The sequence below is a fragment of the Nuphar pumila genome, chromosome 14 (genome assembly GCF_984573655.1).
Source record: "Nuphar pumila chromosome 14, dmNupPumi1.hap1.1, whole genome shotgun sequence".
NCBI classification, from domain to species: Eukaryota; Viridiplantae; Streptophyta; class Magnoliopsida; order Nymphaeales; family Nymphaeaceae; genus Nuphar; species Nuphar pumila.
Genome location: NC_143262.1, coordinates 1,829,302 through 1,854,372, shown reverse-complemented (window position 1 = coordinate 1,854,372; position 25,071 = coordinate 1,829,302). Strand labels below are relative to the sequence as shown.

Sequence of the window (25,071 nt, the reverse complement as noted above, 5' to 3'; positions counted from 1 at the left end):
TACTTGGGCTCGGGTTCATTTTGTTTCACACATTTGATAACTTATTATTCTTGGGTCTCTTGAGGCTCCCTTTTTTTCATGCCTGGGCAATCAGTTAACAAACAGTAAGAGACGCAGACAGCATTGCCCCTCCTCAAATGTGCTGCCAACTATAGCTCAAACAGTGTCCAAACTGCATAACTATTCCAAACAAGCTGTCAAACACAGCAATACATGTAAAGAAGTACAATCTCCATTCCACTCATAAATGAACTTCTCAAAAACAATCCTGTCGCTACTTCTAGAATCCTCAAAAAATGCACCCAACTTCATTGGATTGAGATTCTGACAAATACAACCCACCAATATCTACCCAAACTGACCCAGAAACCAGATTGAATCAAAAACACCATAACGTAGGTGGCCCTAGAAAATAGAGAGTAAAATCCAATACTCTCAGATGCTGAGCCTAAAACTTCAGAAAAATCATTTTAAAACATCTAAATCAGTCTGCTATCATTACCTGGAAACCCACTCAGAAACTTCAAACTTTTGTTCTAGGCAACCCTCTATGCTGACATCACCTTGGGAAGACTGGCTCTCAGGTATCAGTCCAGCTCTGACACCATGTTCTTCATGTGACCATGGTCATATGATCTTCACTGAGCGTATTAAATGAAGGAGAATAAGCAGTTTGAAAAGAGAATGAGAGGGAGGAAAGGAGATGGGAGTGAGAGAGGCAACGATAGGGAGAGATGATAGATTAGGGCAGGCAAAAAAAAGTTACCTCTCATTTCATTCTTTAACATATATCCATCTCTTTTTGCAAAAAAATGTGCTAGCACAGAAGTACCCTTACCATAAAGTATATATGATTCTTAAGTTGCAAGACTATGCTAATACCAAAAATACCCTCATACAAATGTATCATTCCCAAACACCAACTCCAGAATTCCTATGTATAATGTTTAACATCATCTTCTTTTACATATAACCTTCATCGCCATCTTCTTTTACATGTAGCAATAGAATAATCAGTGATTTAGAAGTGATCTTTTCTGGACCTGCATTTGAAGCATGTTTTCTTGGAAAAAGCTGCCAAAAGCAATCCTTTATCACTGGATAGCATTGTGTTCTTATTTGCATTGTTTGCCAATAATTTTAAGAAATGCCATATCCGGCTTCTCAAAAAACAAAAAAGAGGACTGAGTTCTACTTACTGCAAAAGATCAATAATAAAGAATTGTTTTATAAATAATGAAATGCTTGCTTATGATGCTTGAGTAGATTTACATATAGAGAAGATTCGAGACTGTTGCTTCAAAACCATATAGAATTGGCAATTAGCAAGTGATATTCTCTTTTGTTTGTGCATGATAATGTAAAGAAAATAAACACCTGGAGTGCCCACATACTAATGCAAACATGACATCATGATCAACATAAAATGCCATGTTGTTGTTGCTATCTCATATAGAACTCATCAAATTACTTGTGGTCTTCAGGTGATAAAATGGAAACCATGACATAATAATTATCATGAAATGCAGCAACAAGCACCAGCTTATGAGATGGTTACATGAAAAGCAATATTTCACAGACCTATGACATTCTACAATCATCAATTAATAGTAAAATATTCTATGCACGCCCTTATTGATCAACTAGAACTCATAGTTTTTTATTTATTCTCATGCATATAATAAAAACTCACCGATGTATAAGCTCATAAAAGACCCAGCACAGATGACTTCAACGAACATGATTATCCTGCATATTTGGTAATAAAGTAGAACGTCATAAATTATGATACACTGGAATGCATCTGGAAAGTTGTTTGTCCTCACTGTTTATAGCAGATAAACTTAGGGAAAAAAGGATTTAAGTAATATAACCAATCACATTTCACTTTTCAGATATTTTCAAATATCCCTTCCATGATAATGCCCGAGTATCCGGTCACTCCCCAGAACTAAAATAGTACAAACTGCTTCTGAATTATTCCATAGGTTACAAGTCTTGGTAGAGCCAACATGATTAATTCAGGTTACACGTGCAAAATATTAAATAAAAGAAAATGGAATATTGATAATAATATAGCAAGAGTGCATAGCGTAAATAAGGACATAAACAGGTTTCCATAGCAGAGTACCTTAGTGAAGTTGAAACAGACAAGAAATGAGCATCAATCAAACGTTGCCATGCAATCACCAGTAACATAATTGCAGTTCCTAATTGCCACCAACAATAAATGTCATTAGATCTAACAATAAGCATATGCATTTATGCCAGCAAACATAAAACACCACAAACATAAATATGAAAACATGCACACACAGATCAGAGTCATGGTATTTTAGGAAAATAATCCTGCACACAGTTTAGTTCCATAAAAGGATCAGAGATTAAAGGAACTAAGGAGATAACCAACAAAGTCCAGAGGTAGTAAAAGCTGATATAAGGAAAGATTGGACGGCCTTTGGTTTAGCCTTATAAAGTGGATAAAACTTACAAAGCCAATCATATATGAATGAGAAAAAGTTTGATCCCAATGGACAAGCAAGATAAGGCTTGAGGAGGAGAAAGAAGAAGAAGGTGGTGATGGTGGTGATGATGGCACTGATGAAATGATGATATATATAGACACACACACAAGCAAGATAAGGCTGAGGACTGAGGAGGAAGAAGAAGGTGGTCATGATAATGATAATGATGATGACATATATATAGACACACACACAGAGATTTAAACTTGTGAGACTGGTACAATTAGTTATTACTGCAAATAACAATTAGAGATGATATTTTGAATTTTTTTCTCACATTTATATTAAAATCTTGACAAAAATACATAGTCCATGTGGCATAAACAAAAATCCCTCTCCTCATTTTGCACATTTGAGGGTGGGCAGTGTAGCCGTTGACTTTTCTTTAACAAAACAGGATAAAGTTTGCTATATTAGTAGGTTTCACACCCTTGTATGTCAGATTTTTGGAGGATGGAGAAATCAATGACTTACAATGTACTAGATTTTTAATCTTAAATGCACCTCAAATTTGTCATGGTTAATAAAAAAACAACGAGACCAGTTGTACACAAGTGTATATATACATATATATATGCATTATTCTTTATAAATATTACATTTAAAACATAATTATACATAAAAATATGTTTTTTAATCTATATAAGCCCCCTCCAGCTGAATCAAGCCGAACACCTCGTTTAAGCTAAACGAGCTGCTCATGGCTCGGCTTGCCAGCTATATGAAATGATCACAAGCGAGTTCGCGACGAGCCGAACCAAGCCAAGTCATGAGCTGCTTGGTTCGTTTACCAGCCCTAGATCTAGGTATAAATACATTTTAAGGATAAATAAAAACGATAAAACAAAAAACCAAGGAAGGAAGATGTCAAATTAAAATTCTCCTGATTATAAGCCTTCCAAGCCCAAATTGGCATATAAGACCAAGAACATGTTTGCTTTGGTCACAGGTGAAATAAACAATCACAGCTGAGAAGGTAGAAGATGTGATTGTTGATCTCAAGGTCAATCTTGTGACCAACTTTCACAAGATTTAAGGCAAAAAATAGTCAAAGTCACATTCACAAGTTGTACTTTTCTCATGTTCACTAACCTTGAGAAAGTGTTGTGATAGTGATTTACAATCACAGGATCTTGAGAAAATTCAAGAATCACTGAGCATTGCAAACATGCCCCCAAAGAGTATATTGTAATTCTTGGAGGGTAAAATGATAATGTTTTCACAGTAATAAACACCAAGGCTAATATAGCCAATGGTTGAGGGTTGATACTTGATAGCACCTGATGCAAGCATGATGGCAAGCTTAGAGGGAGAAACAAACAAGCCAGTTGACGAGAGGATGATGTAAAAAGCAATCATTGCAACATGGCCTCTCTCTCTCTCTCTCTCTCTCTCTCTCTCTCTCTCTCTCTCTCTCTATATATATATATATATATATATATATATATATATATATATATATATATATGTGTGTGTGTTGTTAAAATGTAAACTGTAATATATATATATATATATATATATATATATATATATATATATTATTTAATATTATTATATTTTCTTTTATTATTTTCTTTTTCTATTTTTCTTTATTTTCTTTTTTAGCATCTAGTTCAATAGAAACTAGATATTTGATCCAGTCAAGTTCCTGTTGGAACTTGACTGTGCAAATAGCTGTTGGACTGTAGTCTAGGGGTGGCAATCGGGTCGGGTTGGCGGGTCAGCATACCTCAACCCGAACCCGACCCGTTTATTAAACGGGTCAGCTGTGGCAAACACGAACCCGACCCGTTTAATAAACGGGTAACCCGACACGACCCGCCAACCCATTTAATAAATGGGTTGGGTCGGGTAAACGGGTTTTCATGTTTGCGGGTCAGTTTGGCGGGTCGGGTTGGCGGTTGACGGATCGGGTTGGCGGTTGACGGATCGGGTTGGCAGGTAGGCAGGTTGGCGGGTCGGGTTGACGGGTCAGGCAAACAGGTTGGCGGGTTGATGGGTCGGGTTGGCGGGTTGACCCACCCGCCTAACCCGTTTATTAAACGGGTCAGCCGGGTTGGCGGGTTGGCATACCCCCAACCCGAACCCGACCTGTTTAATAAACGGGTTACTCGGGTCGACCCGTTTATTAAACGGGTTGGCTTAAGCCCAACCCGAACCCGCCTAAGAGGCGGGTTGGCGGGTCGTGTCAGAAATTGCCACCCCTACTGTAGTCCAACAGCTATAATAAATGTTGTTGGACTATAGTCCAGCAGCTATAATAATAAATGTTGTTGGACTGTAGTCCAACAGCTATATTAAGAGACGTTGGAATCCAACGTCTTTTTTGGAGAGCTCAAAATGAGCTCTCCTCTCTCCCACTTTTTTGTATATATAGGGGTGAACCCCTTCAATGTAAATAACCATGCTTCTTAAGCATTTTGTTCATTAATAAAGTATTATTTATTTTTCAAGTGTTCTTCCTTTTATTCCCTTTCAAGGGTCATGCTTGTAGTGTCTCCAATAGACACTTGTTTGTGAGTTATTTGTGCATTTGTTGAAGACCACCATTTCATTATATGGTATCAGAGCTACGAAATCCTTAGATCTTGAAGTGCTTCTGCCTCGATTTCCGTGCCACATTTACAAAAGGTGTTTCATCACCTTGTTCTTGGCTCAAGAAGATTTGTTTGAAGAAAGGCGAACTTGTGCTACAAAAAATTTTGGTTTTGTATCCTCTCTTATTCCTTTGTCTACTCTTTTTCTTTTCTTTTTATTTTTTTCTCTCTCTCTCCTCCTATTTATTCCTCTCTTACCCTTGTAAAAGATGGATGACAATGATAAGATCACCATCATTCCTATGAAGCTAAATGATACTATGTAATGTGGGCTTCGATTATGAAGCACCACATTTGGGGAAAAGGTTTATGGGGTATAGTGGATGGTTCCGATTTGGAACCTAAACTATCTCTTACCAAGAAAGAGGGTGATAAAGAGGTTCCTCTAACGGAAGAAGAGAAGAGTAAGACATTAGCTACTTATGAAAAGAAATGGAAAGAATGGAGGATAGGGCATGCAAAAATTATGTCATGGCTCATCAATAGTATAGACATTAAAAAATGCTCTAGTCTAGCTAAGTTTGAGCATGCCGATAAGGCTTGGGAATACCTCAAAAACATGTATTCCCTTAAAGATATTGCACATGTATGCAATTTACAAGATAAAGTTCGGACAATGACTCAAAAAGATAAAACTATTCGAGAATATTATAATGAGTTGTCCGAACTTTGGGAAGAGTTGGCGCTTCTTTAGCCCAAATGGCATTGTGCCGAAGACATCGAGCTTCGCCAAAAGCAACTCGATATGGAACATTTCTATCAATTTGTGAATGGTCTAAGGCCGGAGTTTGAATCCACCAAATCGGCCCTTTTACATCGTGGAAAAAATCCTTCTATTGTTGATACTATAGAAGAGCTCACTATGGAGGAAAATAGACTTAGAAAAAGTACTCCAAAAGTTGATGATGACTCCGTTTTAGCTGTATCCAGACCGGGGAATCATACTCGTACTTACAAGCCGCCTCATTTTGGAAGGCAAAACGGCGACTTTGATAAAAGAAACGTTATTTGTCATCATTGTCATGAACCGGGGCACTCTAGGCCTCAATGTCCAAAGTTAAAAAGAAGAGAAGAAAAAAGAGTTGCATCTGTTGAATCTGAGTCAAAAGATCAAGATGCACCTGTGTCTATGGCTCAACTGATGGAAATCCTTCAACCTCTTCTCAAAGGGGTATCCTCCTCAACCGAAGCCTCAACTGGAGCGGCAGTTGCATCTTTCTCCGGTCCAGGTAACTTTCCTTGGCTTTTAGATTCTGGTGCTTCTTTTCATATGACCCCAAATGTTAATAGTCTATCCGAATGTCTTAAAAATAACTCAAGTGTGTCAAAGGTTTTTACAGCCGATGGCACATCTCTCGAAGTAAAAGGAATAGGATGTTTTGAAAATCTTCAAAAATCCAAAAGATTTTTTATCCCAGAAGTTAGATATATCCCTAAACTTAATTTGAATCTCTTATCTGTCTCGCAAATATCTGATTATGGATGTAATATCTCCTTCTCTTCTCATGGTTGTTGGGTACAGGATCGCCAGTCAGGGAAGCTGATTGGGGAAGGCCATAGAGAAGGACTTTATTACATGGACTTTTTGGAATTACCCAAGAATGCATTTTGTTATAATATTCAGAAATTAGAATTGGATTTATGGCACAAAAGGCTTGGCCATCCTCATATGTCTAAAATTCAATATTTTCCAAGTTTGGAAAAAATTTGTAATTCTGAAAATTTTTCTTGTAAAGACTGCATTCTTGGCAAAATGAAAAGGTTATCATTTCTTAGTAGACCTTTTGTTTCCTCACGACCACTTGAGTTAATACATTCGGATGTTTGGGGCCCGCACCAGTTATTTCCAAAGGTGGTTATACATATTATGTCATTTTTGTTGATGACTTTTCTAGACATACTTGGATTTATTTTCTTAAACATAAATCTGATGTCTTTGCTAACTTCCAAATATTTCATAAAATGGTTAAAAATAAGTTTCAAAATGATATTTCTGTTTTTCGCACTGATTCAGGGAGAGAATTTATGTCCAACGAATTCAAAGACTATCTCAATTTACATGGTATTACACATCAAAGATCATGTCCACACACTCCACAACAGAATGGCCTAGCCGAACGCAAACATCGGCACATTATGGAAACTACTAGGACATTGCTAATTGCAAATCAAGTTCTAAAAAGTTTTTGGGCTGAAGTGGTCCTAAGTGTCACCTACCTCATTAATAGGATGCCATCTTCCTCATTAAAGAATACAACTCCAATAGAAAAGCTTGTTAATTTAACTCCAGATTATTCTAGATTAAGAGTCTTTGGATGCAAATATTTTATTTTCACCAACAGAAATGACAAACTCTCTCCTCGTGCAATCCCATGTGCCTTTTTAGGATATGCTGATAATCAAAAAGGCTACAGGTGTTTCGATTTTCAAAATGACAAATTATATGTGTCAAGAAATGTATCTTTTTTGGAAAAAAAAAACTTCTTTGAATTTGAAAAATCCAAGGATGTCACTGAATACTCGTTTTTAATTGATCCAATTCAAAATCCAATGAATGTGATGTTGGATGTGACCTTGACAATAATCAAAGTCCTATTGTTGTTGAAAATGATGATAATGAAGAGCAAATCCATAGGGATGTTAGTCTACAATATTCAAGACGTAGAGAGCAAAATCTTCCATGTGCATTACAAAAATACTCTGAAGTCTCACCTAGAAGAACGTCTAGAATCTCTAAACCTCCAGAAAAATTTGTGTCTTATGAATCTTTTTCACCCACGTATAGGGCCGCCATTACATTAATACAATCATATGTTGAACCATCATCCTATTCTCAAGCAAAAAATCATATAGAATGGATAGAAGCCATGAAAATAGAATTGGATGCACTAGAAAAGGCCAATACTTGGACGATACAAGATATTCCTTCGGGTAAGAAACCTATAGGTTGTAGGTGGGTATAGAAAGTCAAAACCAAAAGTGATGGGACCCTGGAAAGATATAAGGCTCGTTTAGTAGCAAAAGGATATGCTCAAGAGTATGGCATCGATTATGAAGAAACATTTGCGCATGTGGCCCGTATGACCACTGTTAGAACTTTAATAGCCTTGGCCTCCATTAGAACATGGCCTATCTTTCAATTAGACGTCAAAAATGCTTTCTTGAATGGGAATCTCGTTGAAGAAGTATACATGGAAGCCCCACCTGGTATTAGTATCCCTAAGGGTAAAGCTCTTCGTCTAGAAAAAGCTCTTTATGGTCTTAAACAGGCTCCAAAAGCCTGGTATGACCGATTTAGTCATGTTATGCTTGATATTGGTTTTCAACCTTGTTTAACTGACATTGCTTTGTTTGTTAAGAAATCTGATGCAGGCATCATTATTCTTCTTCTCTATGTGGACGATATGATCATCACCGGAGGCGACAAACAGGGAGTTGCAAATATCAAATCTCTTCTTAAAACTCACTTTGAAATGACTGACTTAGGTTTATTAAGATATTTTTTAGGCATTGAAGTTGCTTATTCCCCTCGGGGGTATTTGATATCTCAATCTAAATTTGCTCTTGATATCGTTTCCAGGTCTGGAATTACAGATGATAAGAAAGTAGACACTCCAGAAGTTGTCAATGTTAAAATGAAAATTGATGATGGAGAACTTCTTGATGATCCTACTCCTTATAGACAACTTGTTGGAGCTCTTTCTTATCTTTCCATTACTAGGCCAGATATAACTCATGCGGTTCATACAGTCAGTCAGTTTCAGCATGCTCCCACCTCCGTGCACATGGGAGCGATTTTGCGTATTAGTAGATACTTAAAATCTTCTCTTTCACGAGGACTCTTCTTGTCTGCTTCATCTTCATTAAATTTAATTGCACATACTGATGCTGACTAGGGAGGTGATCCCAATAATAGACACTCAACTACTGGTTTTTGTGTGTTCCTAGGTGAAACCTTAATTTCGTGGAGGTGCAAGAAGCAGCAGAAAGTCTCTCTTTCCTCCACCGAAGCTGAATACAGAGCCATGGCAACCACCACTATGGAGGTTGTTTGGCTCAGACGATTGCTAGCGGATATGGGAGCTAAAGCAACGCAAGCTTCAAAGATGTGTTGTGACAACAAAAGTGCTATCTACATTGCAAGCAACCGGACATTCCATGAGCGCACTAAACACATTGAGATGGACTGTCACTATGTCAGAGAGGAATACTTACATGGAATCATTGATCTGCCATATGTTACATCAGAATATCAATTAGCAGACTTCTTGACCAAGCCTCTCGCTGCTCCCAGATTTCACTTCCTCTTAGACAAACTTTCGCTCATTGTACCGTAAGTTTGAGGGGGAGTGTTAAAATGTAAATTGTAATATATATATATATATATTATTTAATATTATTATATTTTCTTTTATTATTTTCTTTTTCTATTTTTCTTTATTTTCTTTTTTAGCATCTAGTTCAATAGAAACTAGATATTTGATCCAGTCAAGTTCCTGTTGGAACTTGACTGTGCAAACAGTCCAACAGCTATAATAAATGCTGTTGGACTATAGTCCAACAGCTATAATAATAAATGTTGTTGGACTGTAGTCCAACAGCTATATTAAGAGACGTTGGAATCCAACGTCTCTTTTGGAGAGCTCAAAATGAGCTCTCCTCTTTCCCACTTTTTTGTATATATAGGGGTGAACCCCTTCAATGTAAATAACCATGCTTCTTAAGCATTTTGTTCATTAATAAAGTATTATTTATTTTTCAAGTGTTCTTCCTTTTATACCCTTTCAAGGGTCATGCTTGTAGTGTCTCCAATAGACACTTGTTTGTGAGTTATTTGTGCATTTGTTGAAGACCATCATTTCATTACATGTGTGTGTGTCACAAATCTGGGATTCAGCAGTCCTTATAGGTGGGGTACAACCCATTATTCTTGACTTTCCTTTGTCTCTCTCTTTCTATCTATTTTATACCAACCCACATGTTACTCCAATCAGGTTGGATTGAGAATTGGGTTGGAATTTAATTGGATGCCCATACTGAGTATGTAGGTTTGGGCCAGTTCAGGTACCTAAGACCTACCCAACCTGTTGACAGCCTTACAAATGGGGAAGCAAGCAGGTTGGATACATGTTAGGTCATGCTCCCAACACCATACTCATAAAAGTTTAGTTTCCAATTTAGATCAAAATTCAATGTTGTTTCTTTGGCATTTTTTTTATTTATTTTTTTAAGTTGTCCTTGCTTTTTATTTCCTCTTAAGTGTGTAATCATGTTAGCTAATATGTCACGTTTCGATACGGGTTGTTTCTGCTTTCTATTTCCTCTTCTAAGGATGCAATCACGCATGTTTAATATGCTATAGACTAAAGTACTTGATAAAATTTGGTATAATAGACTAAGTTACTTTGTTCAATGAGTTTGCACAGTCAACATGTGAGGACCACATCTATCACATGGCATGTGGTTCATACTGAGGATGACCCCATAAACCCAATCAGTCATCTCAGACACTTGGCCTAGTAACTCTAACAACTGGCACACATGGACCAGTAGATGAACATATGAGAGCCATTGATACAAAAGTTGCCAGACTATTCAAGAAGAAACTCACATGGAAAGATAAATACTCACAAACCATTAAAAGGAAAACAAAAAAAAAAGAAAGATATATTCAAGGACAGCATCCCAAGCCATGTTCTATGAACCGATGGCAAGTTTGAAAATATGTGTATGATGACCCCATATCTAAGGCTCTAGCACCAACTCAGAAACTGAAAACAATATTCAATGCCTCAACTCTAACAGCTGGCACACATGTACCAGTAGATGGCACATATATGGGCCTCTGCCACAACACAATACTTGCCAAACATGCAGAAGTTGTGGAAGATAGAATCCCATCTCATTCATATCTCTCTTTTTGGGCACATCAAACATTCAAGTATCATGGGCAACTTCAACAAATTCGTGAAGAATACAAGCAGCAACAAAGCAGTGAGTGGGTGCAGTCCATCAACGGCTATGCCCACAGCAATCGAACTTGGAATTGTTCTCAACAACTGTATTGTAAGTAAGGTCTTATGGGTGGTGCTTCTGAAAACAGTTTTGATTACCATTAAACTAATGGACAGCTACATATATCCACCTATCAAATATTATGAGGATTGACATATGCAAACTCAAGCTGTCTACTGAGAGCACTCAACCAACAAGTAACCAATTTGCTAAATTTTTCAATATTCATTCTTAATCCACCACAACTAAATACACAAGAAACACAGAAATAAAACCTAGTATGAATTGTGAATACCATTAAAAATGCGCCATTTTTTTGTATATTTATCCAAGAAAAACAACAAAATGTAGCAGCTCTAAATCCCCGTGTTTCAGAACCATCTCTCTCTCTCTCTCTCTCTCTCTCTCTCTCTCTCTCTCTCTCTCTCTCTCTCTCTCTCTCTCCATACCTTAAAATCTGCTAACCACCCCATACCTTAAATCAGCTAACCAGCGTGTGTATGCTCCTGACACATGTCCATGAGCCTATAAAGCCAAAAAAGTTGCCACACGCTGCCATTATTCAGACTTAGTAGTATTGAGAGATATATTAAACACCTTAGGATTTATATTTATATTTATATATATATATATATATATATATTCCTCAAACTCTAGGTATCACCTGACCTCTAAATGACAACCCTGACTCTTTTATTGACAATCCTGATCTATACTGTTGAGAATAGGTGGTTTTAAGTAAAGTTATTTTATATTAAGATGCTATTTGTATTTTAGTTTTTATAATTGGGGCTTTATTGTAATTATGCTTTTAAGCCTCTCTCTATTTAACATAGAGAGAGGCCCTAATATCGAAATGAAGTTCTGAGTTTTTCTGTGCAGCCGTCTCTCTCTCTCTCTCTCTCTCTCTCTCTCTCTCTCTAGGTCTCGGTTCATCTTCTACATGGTATCAGAGCCAAGCCGATCGTGGGAGCGTGATCGACTGTGACGTGGGAGCGTGATCGAGCTTTAAAGCTCGACGTGATCGACTGTGATCAAAGCTCGGCGTGATCGAGTGTGATCAAGGCTCGGTCGATCGTGGAGGCCATCTTGATCGTGATTACATCTTGATCGTGATCAAACTCCTATCCCATGAGTAAAAGAAATCAATACCTAATCAGGTCAGCGATGTAAATTATTATTTTTTTATCTGATGACAGATCTGGCCATGCTGCTAGTCGTGGATGCTTGTTGTGGGTTCGTAGCTCCTTGTTTTTTATTGTTTCGTGACTACCTACTGCCTCGGCGGTATCTCCTGCCGTGAGTCTCGTGACTACCTGTTGGGAGTTTGATTGATGTTGGTATAGTTTGCACTGAACATGTCGTGTGAGATATTGATATCGTTGTTGTTGGGAGTGTGATTGTTGTTGGTGATTCTACATATGGTTGGGGCCCTGTTTTTTGTTTATCTGAGTATCGTTGCTGTGGGAGTTTGATTGTTGTTGGTACAATCTACTCTGGATATCGTTGTTGTGGGGAGGTTGATTGTTGTTGATACAATCTACACTGGACATGTGATTTCAGGTCGTGACTTCCTGCTAATTTTTTTTTGCAGCAATCCAACACGTAGTGGTGTTGCTCGTGAAGAAAAAAAATATGAATGACTCATTGTCGAACTGTATATGTCTGGGGAGCTGCCCCTGTTATGAAAAATTTTGCTGCATATGCAGAAGTCATGTTAGTCGTGATTCACTGACGTGATGAATTATTTTTCTGTTTGTGGGTTGCTGCTCACTACTGTCGTGGGATTTTTTTTTTCGTGAGTGAACAACTGCTGATTGGAATATCAGTTGGTGTGTGAGTGTAACACACAGCTTTTCCCTGTTTAGTTTGGAGACTATCCAGTTTTTTTTTAACCAGAAGTATGGCTGAAACTTCGAAATGTGATTCAAAATTGGAGCATATTGGAGAATATAAGGCATTTGCCAATCCATTTTCGTGCGGCTCGTCTGTAAGGTTAAATGAAACTAACTATGCCAGGTGGTCCAGAACATTTATGATGTCGGTATCTGGACATCGTAGAAAACATATCTTGTTGGAAGATGAACCCACTGAAAAGGTGGGAAAATATGTTACCTGGGATGAAGATAATGACATAGTTATGTCATGGATTATGAATAGTGTCGAACCCCATATTGCAGATGGTTTAATTTATTATAATACAGCCAAACAGATGTGGGACAATCTTCGAGATACATACTCACAAGAGACTAATGTGAGTCGTATCCTACAAGTCGAACAAGAAATATACAATTTACAGCAGGGAGATCAAACCTTAGCCCAGTACTATGCCTCAGTAAAAGCTGCTTTTGAAAGACTTAATGCTCGCAGACCTCTCTGTTGTTCGAAACAAAAAGATCATCAAGAACAAACTATGGTTGTTAGGTTTCTTACAGGTTTATCTTCAGAATTTTCTGTTGCAAAAGTCCAAATGTTGACTAGTTCGGATGTTCCTACTCTTGAAGAGGCATATAACCGTCTAAGCAAACTTGCGATATCTCTTCCACATTCTCAGCCTGTGACTCAGTCATCTGCCTTAGTTGTCTCATCTGGTTATGGACGTGGAAATCTTCAGAACATCAGAGGACGAGGTGTGGGAGGCAGAGGAAAGCTTCAATGTACATTCTGTGGAAAATATGGACATTTAGAAGATCGTTGTTGGGATAAGCATGGCCGACCAACCTCCTCTTCATCAAAGTCATATGCTCCTAAAGCTAATACTACTACTCTCGAGGCAACAAAGGCACAAGAAAATATCTCTGCAAGTGACAGTAGTATAACTCTCAGTCGTGTTGAATATGATGAGCTGATAGCTCTTTGTCCTTTGAGTTCTACCTCTCCTGTTGCTGGTGTTGCCTATTCAACCGGAAATCTTCTTCGTCCGACTGACCGTAAGTAGATTATTGATTCTGATGCATCCAGACATTTGTGTGGAAATTCACTTGCTTTTTCAGATCTAAAGGATATTAAGGCTCAGCTTGGAGTCTCATTAGCCGATGGGAGTACCTCCCCGGTTGTTGGTCAGGGAAATATTTATATATCCTCCTCATTACAGTTGAAAAATGCTCTTCATGCTCCAAAATTTCCTCAAAGTTTACTTTCTGTTAGTTGCCTTGTAAAAGAACAACACTGTAGAGTAATATTTGATCCAATGGGTTGTCATTTTCAGGATTTGCTGACGGGGAAGAAGATTGGTGGAGGCTATGAAGAAAATGGAATCTACTACTTACATCATCCAATGGGTAATGTTCATGTTGCAGTGGAACATTCATTTAGTCTTGTTCAGTGGCATCGTCGTCTTGGTCATCCTTCATTGTCAAAGCTTCGTTCGGTCTTTCCTCAGATTCCCTCCACCACATCATTTCAGTGTGAAGCATGTCAGCTGGGCAAGCATCATCGAAGTTCGTTTCCTTCGAGTCAGAGTCAGTCTAGTAATAAAGTATTTGAACTTCTTCATGCAGATGTATGGGGTCCTAGTAAGATTCCTACTAGGACTCAGTGTCGATACTATTTAGTTATTGTTGATGATTTCTCTAAGTTATCATGGGTGGTTTTAATAAAGGAACGATCTGATGTTCCAAATATTATCAAATCTTTAATTCTTGAAATAAAAACTCAGTTTGAATCTAGTGTCAAGATTGTTCGCACTGATAATGCTCTCGAGTTTAAATCAAAAAGGTCTGTTACAATTTTACCAAGATAATGGCATCCAACCCCAAACTTCCTGTGCTTATTCATCTCAACAAAATGGGGTGGCCGAGCGAAAACATCGTCACCTACTTGATGCAATTACAACTGCTTGCTATCTGATCAACCGCATGCTTTCCTCTTCTGTGGGTGATCAAATTCCAATTCATATCCTAAAACCCAATACCCCTCTCTTCTCCCTCTCGCCCAAAGTGTTTGGATGTGTTTGTTTTGTACACAAACTTGGCCCTGACCGTGATAAATTAGTTGCTCAAGCTACAAAATGCATATTTATAGGTTATCCCAAAAATCAAAAGGGATATCGATGTTATGATCCTACTTCTCGCCGAGAGTATGTCAGTGCGGATGTATCTTTCTTGGAATCCACTCCATATTACTCTAATACTGGTTCCCCGCTGCAGGTTGATCCAGCTGAGTCTTGTCCATTACCTATACCTCCTTTTCCCTTGGAATTCGTGCCCTCATTCCCGAACCACACTTCATCCTCTTCCAGATTTCATAATCCTCCATTGGTATATGTGCGTAGAGATCCACCTCCGCAAGTGCCTCCATCTTCTTATTCCCCTGAGGTAAGTTCTACTGACAATAATGATCTTTATGATGATGATAACAGGCTGATTGCTCTACGCAAGGGGACACGACAATGTACCTTATATCCCATATCTCATTTTGTCTCCGAAGCCAGAATTGGAAATCAGATGAAATCTTTTATTTCAACTTTATCTGCTGAAATTATTCCTCTGAACTATCAGCAGGCAGAGCTTGATACTCGCTGGAAGCTGGCTATGCAAGAAGAAATGGATGCCTTAATATCTCAGCATACTTGGGATCTAGTTGATTCCCCAGCACATGCTGACATTGTTGGATGTAAATGGGTATATACGATAAAGTACAAATCTGATGGTTCAATTGAACGGTACAAGGCCAGATTAGTAGCCAAAGGGTATACTCAGACATATGGTATTGATTTCTTTGAAACTTTTTCTCTTGTTGCACGGATGGGTACCATTCGTCTTGTTCTCTCAGTAGTTGTTCAGCATGGGTGGAGCCTGTACCAATTAACTGTGAAAAATGCATTTCTATATGGGGATTTATCTGAGACTGTTTACATGCAACAACCTCCAGGATTCGAGGTTGAGGGGGAGTGTCAGAAGGTGTGTAGATTGAAAAAGGCAATTTATGGCTTGAAACAAAGTCCTCGTGCATGGTTTCAGAAGTTGTTTAAAGTGATGTCATGTTTTGGCTTTAATAGGTCAGCAGCAGATCATACACTATTCATAAAGAAAACTAGCTCTGGCATAGTTGTTATGGTGGTATATGTGGATGACATCATTCTTACAGGTGATGATGTGAAAGCTATTGAAGCCACAAAGGCTCATCTTCAAAAACACTTTGTTACAAAAGACCTTGGTTCACTCAGGTATTTTCTGGGTATAGAAGTTGCCAGGAGCCGTGAAGGGATGGTTTTGTCTCAACGGAAGTATGTTCTTGACTTATTAAAGGAAACAGGAATGTTAGGAGCTAAACCAGCAAATATTCCTATGGACCATAAAGTTCAGTTGTTTGAAGAAGGGTCAAAACTGGTTGATAGCAAAAGCTATCGCTCCCTAGTTGGGAAACTACTGTATGTAACTGTGACCAGGCCGGATATTGCTTTAGGAGTAAGTAAAGTCAGTCAGTTTATGGACAAACCAACTGAGGTACACTGGAATGCAGCTATTATGATTCTCAGATATCTAAAATCTTCTCCTGGAAAGGGGTTATTGTTCAAGAAAGGTGGAACTCTGGATATAGTGGCCTATTCTGATGCTGACTATGCAGGGTCTGTAGTAGATAGAAAATCTACCACAGGATTTTGTGTGTTCCTGGGAGACAACTTGATCTCTTGGAGAAGTAAGAAGCAAAATGTGGTTTCTAGGTCGAGTGCAGAATCATAATATCGGGCTATGGCCCAAACAGCTGCTGAATTAATGTGGGTTCGTACTGTTCTTCTTGATCTTCAGGTGAAGGTTTCCTCTCCCATGACCATGATGTGCGATAACAAAGCTGCAACATATATAGCAAACAATCCTGTATTTCATGAGAGAACAAAACACAGTGAGGTTGGTTGCCACTATGTAAGGGATATGGTTCAAGCTGGTCATATCACTACCAAATATCTAAAGTCGGAAGACCAAGTTGTAGATATGTTCACAAAACCTCTTGCCAGACCAAATTTCTCAAAATGTTGTGACAAGCTGAGCATGATTGATATCTATGCTCCAGCTTGAGGGGGAGTGTTGAGAATAGGTGGTTTTAAGTAAAATTATTTTATATTAAGATGCTATTTGTATTTTAGTTTTTATAATTGGGGCTTTATTGTAATTATGCCTTTAAGCCTCTCTCTATTTAACATAGAGAGAGGCCCTAATATCGAAATGAAGTTCTGAGTTTTTCTGTGCAGCCGTCTCTCTCTCTCGCTCTTTCTCTCTCTCTCTCTAGGTCTTGGTTCATCTTCTACATATACATTCTAAATGCATATATTTCTAGTTTAAGATTTTTTCTTACATTTTTCATATGGAAGTTACTAGCTTCCGCAGCCTTTCATGAATGGTAACATGTTCACCACAAGTTAACAAATTCAAAAATGGTGAGGTGGTTTAAAGCATTAATGCCACCATAAGCCCGTAGGGGGTGGAATGGGAGGAAGGGATTGCATTTTACTAGTTTCATAAGGAGTAGATGGCACATTTATTAGATGTACTTTGAAAATGTATAATATCTTTTAAGATGTTTTCTTTATTAAAATTACTAAAATGCCTACTGTGGTCACAATAAATGCACAAAACTGTCTTGGCATTTTTGAGTTTGTAAGAGGCATATAAATTTGTTGTGATCATGTTAATGTGCACAAAAGGCCATGTACAGCTCCATTTGTGTAATATTCATGTAAGATTATTTAGAATATTATCATATGTATGCTCATGAATTGAGTCCTCTTCTAAAACTAGCACTTGCATCTAAGATTCTGCTTTTTCCATGACCAACACGCAGCTAGAGAAAAATGATGCCCACACAGTACATCTCATCAGCATAGAATAACTAGGAAAATAAGTTGATTGTACAGGATTAAGTGTTGTTATTTTCACAGTGAAGAATCCATATAACCTATCCAAGAAAGAAATTTACAGAATTAAACCACTTATGGAAACTTTAGCTATGAACTAAGCTGTTTCGTAGATCCATATGCTAGCACGGACCTATTCTAGGAAAAAGTTGTCATAAATTGAAAAGCACAAATGATAAGCAATGAAACACTCACCAAAGGAAGTAGTTGCAAAAGGAAGACGAACTAGTGGCTTTAATTTCTGGCTGAAAACATAATAACCCTACATCCACATAATTATAGAAGCTATGTCTGTTAAACTCCTAAGAAATATATAAAACTAATCTTGCAAAAACTGGAAATTCTGAAACCAAGAAGATTGCCAGAACATAGAATGCTTTTGTCAAGGTATAACATGACCTCTTGAAGTAACATAGCAAAACACTGAACAGTGTCTCAAATCAATCAGTACTTGTAAAGATTTCATAACATAGAATAGCATAGCTGCTAGCATGGAATCTTAAATGCAGTAAATGCAAATAATCACAACTCTAGGAAGATCACACACATGCTGAGCTAAGAGGCAAGAGAATAATAAAGCAGATGGCACCAAAACTAAACATGTGGTGCATTCGTGGTTTCTTGTCACAGCGGCATGTATAGTTGGAGTAGAAAGCATGAATTTTCAACTTCTTGTATAATCTTCAGACACATTACAACATCCAAAATGATAGTTGCCTTAGAACCAATGTCTTCATGGTGAGGCTTTCAACAGATTGGATTAGGTTCGAATGCAAATGTTAACCAGATAGAAATTTTCTAGACATAGCTTCATCAGACATGAAGAATTAACTTGTTTGATCTCAAGTCTCAACTTATGCCACCAATATCCTGAAAGAAGATCATCACATACACCAAGAAAAATACATAGTACCAATAAGATCGTGATATTTTCAAATCATATTTTACAAAATTATCATGATATTTGCACATTTTTTCTTTATATTTATAGTTTTTAATTTCAACTTTTAAACATGCTGAGATATTCCCAAGATATTTGGAGAAAAGCAAATTTTAAAATTTATCGCAAAATTCTGCCATCCCAAGAAATTCCAAGTACTGAAATTTTGCAATGTTTATTTGATATAAGCCACATAAGATGCTGACCATGTACGTGATCAGCAGATCCAGTCAAATCTGACTGAACTCAGTATGCATAAACAGGCATGGATGAGGAAACCAATAATACATAACAGGCATCAGACAGGACATTAAGCAGTTCACTGTCAATGATAAAAATAAATAAATACCACTAAACTGCCACATTTTATGTGTTTTATTGTGTCTACAATATTTGTATCTGATTTAGAACATCAGACATGATCTGAGAACCCTGCAGATAGCTGACTAGCAACATGCTTCTAACCCTCTTACAGCCTTTCAAATTGTCCAACATGGGTTTCACGTAAGTGGAATATGTAGAAACAGCTCTCAATTGTATTCCCTATAGTATCAGGTCCTATGATATTTTGATGTCATTTTCCTCTTTGTATGCCATGTCTTCACACTGACCTACATGCTCCCACACTTTCAACAAAATCCCCCTTCTACTTTTTAAAAGAAGACAAACATAATATATTATGACTAAGAGGGAGTCATTTAGAATTGTGTTCTTATTTCTTTTGCCCATGTTTATAGACTCTAATCAAACCACATTATATGATTAATGAGATAAGGACCATTAATGGCTATCTGGCCTCCAAGATTCCCACACAAAAACAGAAAAATATGGCAAAAATAATTAAAAAGTAAAGAATACTAGATATGCAAAACATTTTCCACTTTTTATATTTTATTACAGACTGAAAGATTTGAATTTTCAAAGCTAAACATCAAATCTTCTTTTAGCAGAAGCGATGCAATAGTTGACTGTTTCAATTGGTTCTTTTGCTTCCGTTGTCACCAACTTAATATTTCAGTATAAAACCATTCTAAATAGGACATATATCCTACCTGTAGACGCAACTTTCTGACTTGGTAGACCAAATATTGCTGGAATATTCCTGGCAAGAAAAATATGTCAAATTCACCATTACCAATTTACCAGTAAAAAAAAACACATTTTAAGCAAATATAGAAAAGAGATAGTAGCATATTGAAACCATAAGCAGCTGATAAGTTAGATTCTGATCAATGAAGGCAAAAGTCCTATAACCACCAATAATCATAATCCAAGATGCCATAACAGAATAGTCACATAAAGCAAATCCTTAAGTATGATAATCAAAATCTCATATGCCAGATCAAGTATAATTTTTTAAACTGTATTCTGTACAGCTGGATGTTTTGGTCGTACCATCATAACAAAAGAGCCTTGGGTGCAAATCCCACGGCGGCTATCCCCTAGCTTGACTATCGGAAAAAAATAAAGTATGCATCCAACATAACCTTCAGTACCACTATCTTAAGAAATTCTTACAATTTTTTTCTCTAGAGGTGAAAATAGAAATAAAAGCGAGAATCTCATGCGAGCTAAAAGAAGCCACAAGCAGATCATTTTTCAAATTCATTTAACTAAACATGGAGCAGACCAAAGATTTGGACCCACTTGACTGTTGCCCAACTCATGGTTATTCGCCTTTCAATTTTATTGTTGGTTCAAGTCCAGGGTTCACCTAGAAAAACATATTTCTTGCTTATGTCATTGTTCAAGCTAACCAACTTTGCTAGCTGCTAAATAAGTAGGTCCAGTGATAACCTTTAGAAATCTGTTGGTTTGCCATAAACCTCGCTTAAAGAGAGGGGTATGCAGAAATATGATACTAGGTGGGATAAACTAATATGGGGGAAGAATCAAATACAATCGAGCAAGAATGGACCAGGCTAGACCTAGCATGAGAGAGATATAGATTGACTTCCGAGACTTGCTGTAACAACCCAATGAGAAAAAACTTCTGTGAGCGGGTGATGAGGGAATTGACTTCGCCACTCGTAGCATCCCGCCATGATGGGCGAGGGCCTCTTCCCTCATAGGCCTCCCGGCTAACAATAGGTGCCCTAAACAGTTATTCAGTTGAGGTTTTGTATTAGTAGACCCTTTATTCTACAATGAGCACAAAGGTTCTTTTGTGAGCCTTTGCAATATATATATATATATATATATATATATATATATATATATATATATATATATTAGTAATGATCGGTGCTCCCGGAGTACCTACTCCCACCTAATTAAAGCTTTAGATTGTCAAATTTCTTAAACTTTTTAGTTGATCAGAGTCTATAGATATGATTTATAAGCATTATTTAGTAGAAAACAAATTTTATATCATGTGATTATAGCATATGTGTATGTTTTTTAAGACCTTTAAAAATCAATGGCTCACAATGTATCAAAATTCCATGACTTAAAAAATCATACTTTTATGTCCAAAAAACATGATCCAAAGTATGTTTCTTATCAAATAAACTATGTTGAGTACATCTATAAGGTTTAATTGAGAAGATACAACCTACAATCATGATTTCTAGTATGTGGGAGTAGGTACTCTCTCTCTCTCTCTCTCTCTCTCTCTCTCTCTCTCTCTCTCTCTCTCTCTCTCTCTCTCTCTCTGTGTGTGTGTGTGTGTGTATATATATATATATATGGCAAAAGCTGATACCAGGTATCTTCATTATTCAGATTTAAACATGGCAGCTTCCTATAACTCCATAATGAAAATTCTTGCATTCAGACAGACTTCATGCCATGCCCACCTCAATAACCATGTGCATATCTATATCACACAAATCACAATCAATTATAACTGCATAAAATTCAAATGTGATTCCTGGGCAGTAAACATGTTTGCTTTCACATGCATCGTTTTCAGAAACATGGTTTTTTGATGTGGCCATCGGATCGGGCTGCCCGTTGGGCTTCGAGTACCCAGCCCGAATAAATTCGACCCATTTGGGTCCAAACGGCTCTTGAAGGTATTTTAGTAATTTTAATTTCATAATTTTCTGAGAATTTTAGTTTTCACATCTCAAAAAATTTATTCTTACATTTGGTTCCTATTTTGTGATTTTCGAAACCTAAAACAATATTGTAGTGTTTTTATTTTATTTTTTTATAGGGGTCAGATCTTACGGATCCGGATGGTTCTAGTATCCGGTAAGCTTTCTTTTGGGTACTAGAAGGTGTATTGGATAAATGGGTAGATTCTTTCTTTTTTCGGATCCATCTCTGTGTGAGCTCACATGACATATGGGTTTATATAATTGGTTTTGAAGGGAGGTGGCCACTAAAATGGCCAACCATGGTTAGCCACCTCCCTTCAAACATGATTGGGCTTGAGAGGAGGTAGCGCCCACTTTGTCCCATCCTTTCTCTTGGCTTGGTTCCTCGTTAGCCAGCCAAGAGGAGCATAGGACAAAGATTTTAAATATGGGACTCTCATTGGTCACCAAGGAGATGGCCTCCCCCATGACCAATGAGAGCTAAGGGGTCTAAACCTCCCCATTAAAGAATCCCTAAAAAAACGTGAAAGGGGTATTTTGCTCTGAAAAAAAATCTGGAAAAGAATGAGAAGGAAAAATGGAGAGGATGGCTGGAGAAAAACGTGATGGTGAACTTGTGGCTGCAAGCTTGTGAACCATACCCCTTTGGAGAATGAAAAAGAGGTAGTTGAGAACACCCTCCTCTTGGAGGACTCCATTGACGCCTCTCTAAACATCCAACGGCTGCTGCTGGGCATCACCCTCCTGGAGACGCGTGAACCAGATCTCTGCTGCTGACAGTGCATCTTTTGTTGGGCGTGAACCTGTTCATTGTTGAACCCGAATGTTTGTTGCTGTCTTAGCGGACAAACTTGTGGCTGGGCGTGGAAGCTAAGCCATCTAATATTTTGTTTCTCTATGCTGATTTTAGGACTGTCTGAAATTAGAAAAGTTAGTTGTGATAATAGTCATTTTTCTTGGTTTTGCTGAAACATTCTGTCACTGATTGCTCGTGTTTCAAAAATCGTTAAAGAAATCACTTTGGTTAAGTCATCGTATTTCAGGTTCAATGACTATTGTAGGAAATAGTACTTCGGATTTCTGTCCACATTTTGAATGTGTCTGGGACTGAACATTTGCTGAAGTTAGCATCAAACTGTTCTTAGACTTATTCAGCATGATGCCCCTTCATGTGTAGCGTGTCCACGAGTGTTGGCTGGATTAGGCATTCTGTTTTTTTGGTGTAAGTTGTACCGATTTGTGCACCAGAAATGTTGTTACTGGTTACGCAAGTCTAACCGAATTTTCTGTGGCTTAACTCCGTGATATCCTGCTATATTGAACCGATTGAAACCTACTGATTTCTGATTACCTGAAACAATTTACCTGTTTAAGTCTTTGGAATCAATTGAATCCTACAATACGGTTTATGTGGGTTTTATTCTTATCAAAAGATTGCAGTGTTATTAGTTTTTCCTGTTTACACGTTGGATTCAGCATGTTGGAGCTGAGTGTTGTGGTGTTGACTAACAGCTATTAAAACTAGACTGTGCGAACTGATTTGAGGTCCGGTTATTGCTGGTTCGGGACTGTCAAATAACAATCCTGTTTGTTACCATCTTGACCGTCTTTAAAAAAAAGAAAAAAAAACTGAGAATGTGTATTGAGGACTGATATGCTTAGGTTAGATTTTAGATCGTGAATCAAGACACATTTGTGAATTGAATAGATAGATATAGATATACATCTATATATATATATATATATATATATATATATATATATATATATATATATTGCAAACTGGCCCTAGTCTCTCTCTTTTTCAGTTTTACGTATCCCTAAATATATATATATAGAGAGAGAGAGAGAGAGATGTATCTAATCCATAGTCAAACTTAGCATAGTTGATCTCTTATTTTCCAAAACAAAAAAAAATAAAATTTATTTTCTCGTTTAAATTTTAGTTGCTTCCGCATCATACACTTGGCATGTACTCGTACTCGCTTGAGACCAACTCCCATAGATCAGTCTCCATCACCTTCAGTACCTGAGCCCAAAAAAGAATTGGGTTGAGCCCAGACCCGACAAGAGTAGGGTCAGGCTTTCAGCCGCCCTGAGTCTTCTCGGGCCTTAACGGACTCCTATTCGGTCGGGCCGGCCCCATGTCCACCCCTAAATTTAAACATGCCAGCTTCCTATAACTCCATAATGAAAATCCTTGCATTCATAGACTTCATGCCATGCCAACCTCAATAACCAAGTGTATATCTATATCACACAATCTCTTATAACTACATAAAATTCAAATGTGATCCTTGGGCAGCAAACATGCTTGCTTTCACGTGCATCATTTTCAGAAATATGGTTTTTTGATCCATTTGCAGTCCCCTTATAGCATAAGTTGTAAAATGATCAGCAATACAAGCCTATCAAGCCAACAATAAGGAATAGACATTTGAAAAATTTTGAAACATGGTAGATCATTTCCAAGGCCTTAAAGACAAGTTTCCAACACCCTAAATTCTAAAATAATCCATTGATTTCACATATTAAAAGAGTCCATGGAAGTTCAAAAAATTTCAAGATACCCATTTATTTTTATAAACTCCCATTTTTTGAAAGTCCCAGTAATGTTCTAATAGTTTTATTCTCTAAAATAATTATTCTATCATCTAACTTGAAATTCACAAAATTCAAAATGTACCCAAAAATACTTAAAATGCCAAAAAATCGAGAAATTCTCACAAACTTGAAAGCCAAAATTTGACACAAATTTCAGAATTTTGATAATTCCTTGATTTTTTTTTCTTTCTTGTCAACCTTTTCAACGCCAAAGACTTAGAGGTAAATAAACATAGGTATATCCAACCTTTTCTCTTTGACCAGAAGTGATAACTACTTAGGGTATTACAAGTAGGTTAAATTCAATTGCCAGGGCAGGAAGATTCCATTTGCAATTTTTAGCCATCTTTCTTTCATGCAAGTTCTCTTACAGCTTAGTGGGACTTCACTGCAGGGGTTCCATCTCCAGAATGGATAAAATACAAGACCTTTCTGGGGCTTAGTGGAAGCAAAGGATCATAAGGGCGAGGATAAGCTATTGGAATTTTCTGGA

General features: G+C 37.4%; 1 protein-coding gene across 2 annotated transcripts in view; it reads right to left on the bottom strand.

Annotated features, from left to right (window-relative positions):
- The window catches only part of LOC149816036 (protein FIP1-like), a 62,324-nt gene that overhangs the window by 33,041 nt on the left and 4,212 nt on the right, over positions 1 to 25,071 (bottom strand). For both annotated transcript variants that reach the window (XR_016427618.1, XM_089987209.1), the window contains exons 4-7: positions 19,983 to 20,032; positions 18,186 to 18,252; positions 2,132 to 2,210; positions 1,694 to 1,749 (exon numbers count right to left, since the gene is read on the bottom strand). Coding sequence is in view for 1 of the 2 variants with exons in the window: in XM_089987209.1 (XP_089843335.1) it covers positions 1,694 to 1,749; positions 2,132 to 2,210; positions 18,186 to 18,252; positions 19,983 to 20,032 (252 nt within the window). In the remaining variant the exon portion in view is untranslated. The remainder of the gene's footprint in view (positions 1 to 1,693; positions 1,750 to 2,131; positions 2,211 to 18,185; positions 18,253 to 19,982; positions 20,033 to 25,071) is intronic.